A 12840-nucleotide genomic window follows, 5' to 3' on the forward strand; every position below is an offset into this window, starting at 1 on the left:
AAAATAACTATCAACAAGGTATGCACCTCCAACTTTTCAGTTATGTGCATTTTAAGAAATATCACGTGTCTTAAATGGCGAAGGAAAAAGATCGTGAGGAAACCTGCATACCTGAGAATTTTCTTAATTCTCTAGGTGTTTGAAGTCTGCCGATTTGCTTTGGGACGGCGGACTATTTAGCCTAACCCCTCTCACTTAGAGAGGAGACTCGTGTACACCAGTGAGCCGAACATGGGTTGTTATAGATGAAAGTACCTATCTTGTAAACATACATATTATAATTATACAAAATTCCAATTTATCTCTACGTTCTATACTTAGTATATTATAAAGAGGTAAAGTTTGTGGTGTTATAGGGGTAGTCTCTGGATACGCTGAACTGATTTTTTTAAATAGAAATATTTTTTTAAATAGGCTATATTTTGTTCCTATATTTCCACGGGAACGGGAACAATGCGGGCGAAACTTTAAGGCGTCTGATAGTTTAAAAAACAGACATACATCAAAATGTGCGTGAATGATATTATAAGGGTTCCGTTTTTGTACTACGTACGTTCGGAACCCTAAAAAAACAAGTTTCGGTACTTCGGAAAATACTTTAGAAAACCAAATCAGCTTGCACAGTGCCTTCGTTATCGAAAATCGATATCTTTAGCTCTCTGCAGTACTTAGTTTTAAAAACCTAAAGATAAAAAATCCCACGTGTGAAACAAGTTTCACGAGTTTCACAAACGATGACTGAAAAACTGAAAGCTGTTCATAAAAGTTCACAAATCGCGCAGTAAAGCCTCAAAGTTTGGGACTTCACTTGGCTTTGAGGCCGCCGATATCGCGGCCCTTACATGGCGAACTTCGAGCGATGCCGGCAACTTTGATACGAGTTTCAGTTGAATTCCGAATAATCGTTATAAAATTATAATACCTACATCTCGTGTATTTGTGATGAACTTTGTAACTCTTGATTGACAGACAGACGGTTTTTCCTTTGTAAAAGTATGCGTTAGGTAAGTGACGTCACAACAATGACGACAATTACTATTTTTTCTTGGTTTGTCAGGTCTTTGGTTAGTGTGAATATAAAATATAAATTACTTCTTTCATCCGAAAAATGTCCTGATTATTTTCATTATTCATATGACCAATATTCCCATCACCTCCAACTAGTCCTTTTTTTTTTATTCTTTACAAGGTAGCCCTTGACTACAATCACACCTGATGGATGCAGTCTAAGATGGAAGCGGGCTAACATGTTAGGAGGATGAATATCCACACCCCTTTCGGTTTCTACACGACATCGTACCGGAACGCTAAATCGCTTGGCGGTGCGTCTTTGTCGGTAGGGTGGTAACTAGCCACGGCCGAAGCCTCCCACCAGCCAGACCTGGACCAATTAAGAAAACCTCAATCGGCCCAACCGGGCATCGAACCCAGGACCCCCGTCTTGTAAATCCACCGCGCATACCACTGCGCCACGGAGGCCGTCGAGTCCGGAAACTACTTCTACTGTATTAGGAGTGGGTGAGTGAGTGATTGTGCCCATAGCTTGCCAACTTCGTTTGTAACACTCCCGATGGGCCGCGCGGGCCGGGGAGCGTGTTGCAATGAATGAAAAACCCACGGCTAATGCATCTCACTTCCCCGCACGCGATTTTCCACCCGCGCAGTCTTTCCCCCCGTCGCCCGCATATCATGGAAGTGTCATCAACTTGCCAAGCTATAGTTAGAATTACCCTACCGGTTTACTGTTTAGGACTAACTTGTCGATGACTAAATTGACAGACAGATAGACGGACAACCAAGTAATATAATGGGTCCGTTTTGAGGTACGAAAAAAGCTCAAGTCTCTTTCGTTGTATCCACACAAATCTATATGAATCTTTCGAATTGGAATATATACCTATAAGAGCTATTTGGAAAAAATTAAGGAATCTCATAGCAACCATACTTTTCATCATGACCATCATCATCATCCATCATTACCATACTTTTGCATGAAAATATTTACAGCGTAGGTAGGTTCCAAATAGTCTAACTTATGGGCGATATTAGATTAAGAGTACCTACAATGTAGAATCTAGTGTTTACTAGACCACGAGGTTAAAGCTTTGCCGAAAATTTAAAAAAATACTCTCGTTCTTAATTACTTAATGAGAAGTAAAAATTTGGCTACACCCTCGCAGCTGATAATAATGGGACAAGGTCACATATTAATAAACCTTCTTCCGCCCAATAAGCCATAATTGGAACAGACCCTTTGCTTCTCTCTGAGGAGTCTTTATTTTATCAAATTATATTAAATGACAGGAAGTCTCCCTGCGACTGTCAAAAATTAATTACAATAAAGTTTTTGGGAACTTCTCTGAGTATTTTTATTCTTTACAAGTTAGCCCTTGACTACAATCTCACCTGATGGTAAGTGATGATGCAGTCTAAGATAGAAGCGGGCTAACTTGTTAGGAGGAGGATGAAAATCCACATCCACACCCCTTTTCGGTTTCCACACGAAATCGTACCGGAACGCTAAATCGCTCGGTGGTACGTATTTGTCGGTAGGGTAACTAGCCACGGCCGAAGTCTCTCACCAGCCAAAAAGCGGTAGCGCTGGTTCTCAACTGAGAGCTCCTGGGTTCGATTCCCAGTTCCAATGCCTACAAAGTTAGCCCGCTTTCATCTTAGATGGTGAGATTGCAGTCAAGGTCTTACTTGTAAAGAATAAAAAGTAAAAAAAGAATAAAAATACCTAGTACTTATACGTATATACATATAGGACTACACAAAATTACATAAATAAAACTAAAGCTACTAAAAGTCTATGCTTAATTACATGTGAATGCTCACCAAAGATCCATTTTCAGGCTATTTAAGCAATAACAATAATGAAAAGGCACTCCATTGATGACTATAATTGACAAGGACACGTGGTCCCATCCTAAATATCTCCACGGGGATACAAAACATTATACCCTGCCCCCTGCGAAGCCTTGCCTGCACTTCAGTCGACCGCGAGCCTCCGTCGCGAGCGGGTGTCCAAAGCTTTCGTTACTAACGAACCCTGTGTCTCGTAATACGGCCTGCGACGAACTTTACGTTACGTCATTTGGTTACAGTGATGGTATAGTGTTGTGTTTCGATGATTTTGTTACAATGGTGTGCAAGGAGAAACGTTTTCGGCAAATGTGCGCGGTGTTTTTTTGGTTGTTCACCTGTTTTAACGGTAAGTTTAGTACAAGTTTAGGGTCAATTGGGGCTGTGTTATGGTCCGTTGGTTACGGTTTCCTGTTTATTTAGGTTGTCGGTTGTTCGTTGGTATATTATTTTGCTTGAATTACAAAATTAATAGAAAAAAGAAATACTATTATTTAATCATTTTCTTGTATTAGGTTTTGGGTTACATCGGTTTTCTAACCGATGTAACCCATTTCTTGTATATTTAAGTAAACCCCCTACAGCTCTTAAAGCCCAATTAGAATTTTATTTCGTGGGTAGGCAAAAAAAATATTAAATCCGAATTGCGACTCCCATGAAATGGATAAAGTACTAAGCGATTAAATCTTAATTAGAGAATAACAAAATTCCAAGGTACTTTTAATTTAATTAATATTTTTATGTAACTTACCAGACTTACCAATTATTATCATTATCTTCTAACTACCCACTTACTTATTTAAACCAAAGCTTGATGATCGTAAACCTTTAATTTTAAGGTTGTAGTACTATTCTACAGATAACTAGCTATTAGCTAGGATAACGAAGAAAATTTAAAAATTCTAAGTGTAAAGTTTAAACAATCGTACACAGTGATGGACACTTGTAGGTAGATAATTATTTAAGTAAGTAAAGTTGTAATAAGTAGTTACCTGAAAATGGGTTTAAAATATATTTTAAAGTCTTTGTACGTATACCTATTAAGTACCTAGTTGGTAGTACCTACGTATAAGTATTTAAATATTAAATTCAGTTATTCTGCGTCTCTTAACAATGAGTGATGTTGTGGTTTACGTTTTAATTTTTGTGAATGAACATGTCGTAGACCTTGTAGCGATTGTAGCCACAATACGGAAAACGTATCATTGTATCATTGTATCATTGAATTTTTAAAAAGTAAAGGTATTTTTTAAATTGTCGTAGAAGTAGACCTTATAGCGATTGTAGCCCAATACGGAAAACGTATGCTTCATTGAAGTTTTTAAAAACTAAAGGTATTATTATAGCCTAGTGGATATGACCTCTGCCTGCAATTCCGGAGGGTATGGGTTCGAATCCGGTCCGGGGCATGCACCAACAACTTTTCAGTTATGTGCATTTTAAGAAATTAAATAGGTATCACGTGTCTCAATCGGTGAAGGAAAAACATCGTGAGGAAACCTGCACGCCAGAGAATATAACATAATTCTCTGCGTGTGTGAAGTCTGCCAATCAGCATTGGGCCAGCACGGTGGACTATTGGCCTAACCCCTCTTATTCTGAGAGGAGACTCGAGCTCAGCAGTGAGCCGTATATGGGTTGATAACGACGAAAGGTACTTTTTAAATTGCCGTAGGCCTACCTACTTAGACAATGCAGTCTAACATAGTATCAGGCTTACTTGGAAAGAGAATAGTTTTTTATTGTACGTATATGTAGGTACGAACAAAGCTCGTTTAACTCAAGTTAAACTGGCATGCATCTGAGTTGTAAGTGTGCGTAATAGACACAAACTTAGACTAAGAAGACAAGGATTCGATCAAACGGTATTCTAAAGGTGTAAAATAATTTCAACACTATTTATAGATAAATAATAATCTTTAGTCTGTGAAGACTCAATAAGTACTTACTGGTAACTGACAAAGCTGACTATTGAGTTCTTAACCCTACCTCTTACTGATTTCTACATGCATTGTCCTCGGCAATAGCACTAACATATTAGGGTTGGCCACGTTGACAGGGAGGTAGTTTATATTTAATAGGTATCCGCTAAGAACGGATTTTGCGAGAGGGCCGGATTAAGGAGGTCTAAGGGCGGACGAAGTCGTGGGCATCCATTAATTTTCAATAAATGCTAGGCATCGAACCCAGGATATCACATTGACAGCACTACAGAGAATTTTGTGAAGTAACTTCAACACATTCTTTATCAAGAGCACGTCTCATAGTATTACGTGGTTTCACCATTACCACTCCGCCCTTTCCGCCGGATAAGTAAGTAGTTACCTACCAACATGTCTATAAAATGTTTTTGAAGTCGAGCGAAAATGAACTATTTTGTTTCAAATTAATAATTACTTATACCTACTGAGTGCCGTGATAGCTCAGTGGATATGACCTTTGCCTCCGATTCCGGAGGGCGTGGGTTCGAATCCGGTCCGGGGCATGCACCTCCAACTTTTCAGTTATGTGCATTTTAAGAAATTAAATAACACGTATCTCAAAAACGGTGAAGGAAAACATCGTGAGGAAACCGGCATATAATTCTCTGAGTGTGTGACGTCTGCCAATCCGCATTGGGCCAGCGTGGTGGACTATTGGCCTAACCCCTCTCAGTCTGAGAGGAGACTCGAACTCAGCAGTGAGCCGAATATGGAATGAGAATGATGATACCCACTGCCTGTAAAATTCAGTTTTTGTTGTCGTTAAGTATTTGATTATCAGATTTCGTTGTCAACAGTTATCAACGGCTTACTAGGTATGTGGTTTTCCATTTTCCACATCAATAGTTATTTATAATCTGTAGGTAAAATATCTATTAATCTTTTATTAATCTCTCCTATTGTTATTTGCTGAACCATGTAGGTATTAAAAAAGCTCATTTTTCATTCCCGTAATAAAACAGTCCATTGTTTTATAAACAAAACAACGTAAGACAAAATAGACATTATAAACTCATCAATTTCAATTAAGACCAGCTAAACACTTATAAAACGTGGAGTTGTGCAAGGTTCCGCTAATCACTTTGCGATACAGTTTTAAATGATTGATTGCCGATAAGGGCAAGCACACACGATGCATTTAAACGTTATTGTAGGAAATAGTAGTCTCAGATGGATATGACGATGGCGCGACTTGTTTCCGGAAAGAGTAGGGAGTTAGAGAGTGGTAGCCATCAGGCGGGAATGACTGGCGATATTAAGCGCTCGCCGTACGGTAGGTATACGGTCGATAGGTCCACACCTTTTGTTGTATAATCCTTCATGGGTGATTTTGGGATAGGCAGGGAGAGTGACTTGAGTAGAAAACGGAAGTGTTAGTTAACTGTAAAGGACGTCCTTAACCCTGCACACAACGGCCACAAGTCCGCGACTCCATTCAAGGTTTGTTTAGCATTCTCTTCCATTCTAGGGTTTATTTTGGTTACAGTTTGTTTGGTTAATTAAGTTGTTGTGAATCCTTTGTTCGACATTGGTTTTCTTATTTTTGTAATCCACTTCCGAGTCTGCTAAAAGTGGATTATTATTCCAAAAGGTAGACTAAGTTATATAATATTGTCGAAAATATTTAAGACGCACTGGAGTAGCAGTAAAGTATTTACAGCTGTGCAAAATCGCAGATCTATTGTATTGGCAAAAAGAAGGTAGGTATCAAAAAGCCGTGATAGCCCAGAGGCTATGACGGATCCGGAAGGGAGGGAAGTGTGGGTTCGAATCCGGTCCGAGGCATGAACCTCCAACTTTTCTGTGGTGTGCATTTTAAGAAATTAAAACGTGTCTCAAACGCTGAAGGATATATATTGTGAGGAAACCTGCATACCAGAAAATATTCTTAATTCTCTGTGTATGTGTGAACTACTCAGTAAAAAGTTACATGTGTTCATACATAAAAAAAATATGTACGTCGAATTGTTAACCTTCTTGTTGTTTTACGTCGGTTAAAAATAAAAACACTGCATGGCGTAGGATTAGATTTCAGGGCCCTACCTGCACGCTACCATAAGATACAGCGCCGAATATTACCTGCCATTGTGAACATTAAAATGGCTACAGAATAAGTGCCGGCAAAATTACCTTGCCGCTAAATAAACTCCACTGTTACTGTGAAGAGCATTACGAGTACATCAGTGCTTTTACCGACGCAGCATTTTTAACATTTTGTCTTTTAAAGTGACGTAGCAAAGTGCTTTTGTTCACTATAGCAGAAATTCAAAGCTTGTTATTACTCTTTCGTGTCCGTGTTTTATTTTGTTGAGAAAATCTTTTTTTATTGTTTTTCCATCAAAAGTCTTACAAATTAAACATTACAATGCTCTAAAAAACAATTTCGTCGACTTATTACACTTGGTATTACAGCTGTGAGAGCTTCAAGACAAAGGCTAGACTTATGCCTGAAAGGCATAGTTGCTGGTCTAATTACAGGCACATGAGAATCAACACTGCCACGTTAGTCGAGTGGTTTTGGATCACGAGTTCATAGGATCGAATCTTGGGTCAGGCTATGAGATGCTGAGTTTTGCTCCTCTGATAACCGGTCATCATCATTAACATCTGATAGTGGTCTTAAGGAATTTAATGTTATAACCCTAAGCCTGGCTTTATAGCCATCAAAAAGTGAACTTTCAATTATTGAAAATTAAAAGAAAAAGGTCATCTAGCCTGCTAGCAGAACTGCTTTCTTGCGTGCCGGCAGTTATTTCTCTGATTATGAGCGATGGTTTTCCACTTACCATCAGGCGAGCCATCTGCTTGGTTTCTCAATTCTTATGTATACTAAAAGTTTGTGAGGGTAGCCTCTACCGAATCTATTTTGAAAATTCTTTTACCAATCGAAAGCCACATTACTATTGTTGTTGCCAGTGTTATGGGCTATATTTAATTCCCGTATTGCCATGGGCTATATTTAATTCCCGTATTGCCATGGGAATGGGAGCTACGCGGGTGAAACCACGGGTGGTCTAAAAGTAACTAATCCTGAGACAACTCCTAGGGGCACTATTTGCTAGCAAACTTCTCATGCAGTATTGGAGGGGAAGAGAGATTTAAAAAAAAAAATGAAGTAACAAAAAAAGAAAAAATAGTGGTACAAAGGAGGTAGTATTATATCGTGTTTCAGATCCCATATAACTGAGCTGTGAAACGCCGAAAATTCGTGGCCAAAAATGTACCTACAAAATAAAAATGATATTTTTACTTTTGACGTTTACTTTGTTAGGACATAGGATTTTTAAACAAAAATAATATCTTATTATTAATATCTTTGCTTATCTATCTTTTTCTACCTTACAAAACCAGATTCATAAATATTTTATATTAAAAATGTATTAGAAATTCTTCGTATAAAGGCTTTGACTAGATCCTGATATAAATCTTAATCGTTATAGCGACCATAATCCTTTGAAACTGACGGCTCTATCAGGCTTTACTGAAAGCATGTCATCGATAATCTTATTGAGAATCTCATTTTACCTTTTAGAAAATTTCTATTCTATACAGGAGCCATTAAAAACGTAAATTATGACATGCATTGTTATACCTACATATTAAAGAAAATGGTAATTTCTTCATATTATACATATTTTTTTAGATTGCTTTTTATTATTCACTAGCACACGCCACGCGGTTCTTTCCGCGTAGTTCTCGTTACCGGGAATAAAATTTTGCCTAAGCACCCGGAGGTAGTGTAGCTTCGCAACAGCGAACAATTTTTTCAAATCGGTTCAGTTGTTTCGGAGTATATTCAATTCAAACAAACATACAAACAATCAAATCTTTGGCGGAAAATTACCTCGGATCACTAGGTTCTGCTTTCGAATACTATGCTCGGTCGGGTTATGAAATACCTAATATATGCTTACGCTATATAGGCTTTTTTTCTTCTAAGAAATGTTCAGTAAAAATTTTCATCCTGAAGTTCGAAAGGGAAATTCCTCGGAGAACACGTTAAGCCAAAAAAATTTTACATTATCAACCTGAGCTCGCCAAGCCGCATTGGAGCGTCATGGCAGGTCCAAGCTCCATATCCTTGCTCCAATAGGGAGTCTGGGAAAATTAAAAGATAAGTGTTCCAACCGCACAAGATTTTGTTAAGTTCCATAAAGTTAAAGTAGTCTGGCTCTACGGTGTTAGTACTTGAAATAAATGAATTATATTTTTTTATTTTTACCACGTACAAAGAATATGAAAATAACACTTCCTTTTGTTGACGTCGGATAATAAAAGCTTGTTGTCGTCACTATAGCTACATTAACGTTCTATTTATAATTTTCTTCGGAATTTCGTACGTTACGAAAAGTTTTCAGACTATCATAAATCAATCGAAAGCACTTACATTAAAAATGTACACTCACGAGAAATGTAATATTCATAACGATCATATTATCTATGTGCTTTTCTTAGTGAATATAAATGTATATTTTGAGAAAATATGTACTTATTGGGATATGATGTCTTTTTAAGGGTCCGTAGTCACAAGGAACCCTTATAGTTTCGCCATGTCCGTCCGTCCGACTGTCCGTGCGCGGTTTAGTACAGAGTTTTTTTTTATAGTTTTTATGTCCTTGCGTAATAGCCATTATTTGATTTGATTTGATTTTATTTCGCCGAGTAAAAAAGTAAGTTAAAAATGTTAAATTTAAATCTGATTTAACCGCCAAATCATGAGGACTTGAATTTGAGTTGGGCTATAAAGTAACAAGGTGGGTTTAAGCTCCAGAACCACGTCATATGTTGTTGGTGATGATGGTAGATCTAATTCTCAAGTAATTATTATTTGCTGATTACCTAATACTATACTAAAAACATAACAATGGTTGAATACGAATGTAAGGAATATTCGCTATTTCAGGAAATTCCAACAACACAAGTACAGACTAAACAAACAGTTTCAAACACGAACAATAGCTAAAACAAACATTCCCTTATTTTAAATTTGCGACGTGTCCAAAGTTTTCCGAGTCAAGACAAAATGTAGCAAGTTATCTTCCAAAATCAAATAGCAGTTTGGGGTCCCAACACAAAAGGTGCCTAAAACAAACAAGGCTCTCAAGAAAATTGTTACAATAACAACCTTTTAAGGTCAGAAAATTTAAACCCTCAATTGTTAGCTGAAAGGTTTAGAGGTAAGCTAAAATCCATAAATATTTAAGGTGAAGAAAGGTTTTTATATCCTAATTAAATGAAAGAGAGTATTATATTGCCTATTGCTTCTCTTATAAGTTGCGAGATCTAGCCCTTTATAGAGCCGTTAAAATAAGCTGATAATAATGATAAAACAAAAAATCTATAGGTACTAAATTATTAAAGAGCCGTGATAGCCCAGTGGATATGACCTCTGCCTCCGATTCCGGGGGGTGTAGGTCTGAATCCGGTCCAGGGCATGCACCTCCAACTTTTCAGTTGAGTGCATTTTAAGAACTTAAATATCACGTGTCTCAAACGGTAAAGAAAAACATCGTGAAGAAACTTTTCTTAATTCTCTGCGTGTGTAAAGTCCTCCAATTCGCATTGGGCCAGCGTGGAGGACTATTGGCCTAATCCCTCTCATTCTGAGAGGAGACTCAAGCTCAAGAATGAGCCTTATGGGTTGATAATGATGGTGATGACTAAATTATATTTTTTTTTAGTAATGGATAACAAAACAATTTGTTTTATTTTTATTTTTTTTACTAAATTATTATAAAGAGGTAGGATAGCTTAGAGTTTGTTAGTTTGTGAGGTTGTAAGAATAAACTGTGGATTTACTGAACCGATTTTGAAAATTGCTTTACCACCAAGCTACGTAGTAGAAAACCACGTTATTTGTGAGTCTTATTATCCAATATTTTATATCCGTATTCCTATGGGAATGTATTCCTATACAGATTAAACCGCGGAGTGCCTGTAGAGCTGTTAGCGCTAATTTCACCGTACTGTTTTTTTATTGATTATAAATTACTGTTTTTATTAATTCCGCGGGAACTGTGAATTTACCGGAATAGTTAGTAACCTATATTTTGCTCCAAATTTCATTCAAATCGATCCAGTGGTTTAGCTGTGAAAGGTAACAAACAAACAGACTAACTTTCGAATTTATATTAGTGTGGAAATATAGTTGAATAGTTGCTCACTTCAAAATGGAATTTTCCGCGAACTTGCTTAAGTCCTGACACGTAGCTACTCGTAAAATATAATCGGATTATAATATTTTCGCCTATTTTTCTTGTTTTCCAGGTAAACGGTGGCGTGTTTGTTCGGATAAGCGCTTTTGGAAAATCAATTGCTCGCCTACGCGTTCTTACTTCTACCTACAATGTTCATTTAGTTTTACATGTTTATTTGCTTTATTACTTTAACAGAATGTCTTTGAAGTCAATGTAATGATCTAATAATAATAAAGCCTCAATAGCTCAGCGGTACAGAGCGATTGGACTCATCACCGAGGGGTAGTGGTTTAATCCCCGCTTCGTTGGTCTATTGTCATACTCACTCCTAGCACAGTCTTTCCCGACTAGTTGGGAGGGAATGGGAAAATTGGTCATATTATAAATGTGGCAAATATTCTTTAAAAAAATAATAATAATGGTTGCTTAAACCAGTATATCTTCTTAAGTGAGACGGGAACAAGGGGATGAGGATGTGAGTTCGTACCGGAACGCTAAATCGCTTTGCGGTACGTCTTTGTCGGTAGGGTGGTAATTAGCCACGGTAAAAGCCTCCCACCAGCCAGACCTGGACCAATTAAGAAAGCCGGGGATCGAACCTAGGACCTCCGTCTTATAAATCCACCGCGCATACCACTGCGCCACAGAGGCCGAAATGATCTAATGCATACTATCTACACCTACTAATATTGTAAAGCTGAAGAGTTTGTTTAATTGTTTGCTTGAAAGCGCTAATCTCAGAAACTTCTGGTCCGATTTGAAAAAGTTCTCTCAGTGTTAGATAGCCCATTTATTGAGGAAGGCTATATGATATAAACTATCATCATATTCCTACGGGAACGGGAACCACGCAGGTGAAATTTGTATCCGCGGGATTTGTAAAAACGGAATATCATGCGACTAACACAAAGAACGAAGTCGCAATCATCCGCTAGTGTATGTAGCACAAGAGTACTTGCCCGATTTCAATGGGATTTCAATAAAAATTCTCAGCCCGGAAAAGCTGGTAGTGCCACGATCGTGATGTGCCGTCGATCCTGGTCATTATAGTCATTAACACCTGATAGTGATTATTATTTTGGGTGGTGGGACGCTTCGGTCGTGGCTAGTTACCACCAAACGATTTAGCATTCCGGCACGATGTCGTGTAGAAACTGAAAAGGGGTGTGGATTTTTATCTTCCTCCTAACATGTTAGACCGCTGCCATCTTAGATTGCATCATTACTTATCATCCGTTGAAATTTGTAGTCAAGGGCTAACTTGTAAAGAATAAAAAAAAAACACATGATGAGTCTAAGCTGCATATCCCTGTCCCACAAGATGTCAATGTAGTAATTGGCGTGTATTTTACGCATGCAACAATGCACTGCTTATCCTGTGGACTTACAAAACTGTATTTCAGAAGGAATTTTATATTTTGTACAATTTGTTCGTATAGTGCATACCCTAGCTGAAAACCTTGTGAACTAATTAATGTAAGACTAACAGGGCAAGTTAAATAAAAACATGTAATAGTAATTAATTTTCCGCATACTTTATAGTGTAGCTGAAGCCATAAACTCACATAGATCGAATTTAGGCGATAACGTTGCCCAAACTAGAATAATTTCCCATTTTTTAGGGAGAAATAAAGCGATTTCCTGTTTATTGTCGCATAAATTTGCCGTCGTGAAAGAATTAAACGCCATTGTTAGGAACAGTCGACACTCTATTTTGTAGTTCGCGCTTCACATAAATAGTTTGCCAAACAAGATTAAAAGCATTGTAGTACGGTACGCAGGAGAATGCAGTGTGG

The 12840-nt window shown here is 37.7% G+C and overlaps 1 protein-coding gene across 1 annotated transcript in view; it reads left to right on the forward strand.

The window, feature by feature from the left end:
- The first annotated feature begins 2993 nt into the window (after positions 1 to 2993).
- LOC112048076 (uncharacterized) overlaps positions 2994 to 12840 on the forward strand; it is a 133911-nt gene continuing 124064 nt past the window's right edge. Inside the window, exon 1 of the mRNA XM_024085445.2 lies at positions 2994 to 3214. Within this exon, the coding sequence (XP_023941213.1) occupies positions 3145 to 3214 (70 nt within the window). The 5' untranslated portion in view covers positions 2994 to 3144. The remainder of the gene's footprint in view (positions 3215 to 12840) is intronic.

Source organism: Bicyclus anynana, chromosome 6, assembly GCF_947172395.1.
Source record: "Bicyclus anynana chromosome 6, ilBicAnyn1.1, whole genome shotgun sequence".
NCBI classification, from domain to species: Eukaryota; Metazoa; Arthropoda; class Insecta; order Lepidoptera; family Nymphalidae; genus Bicyclus; species Bicyclus anynana.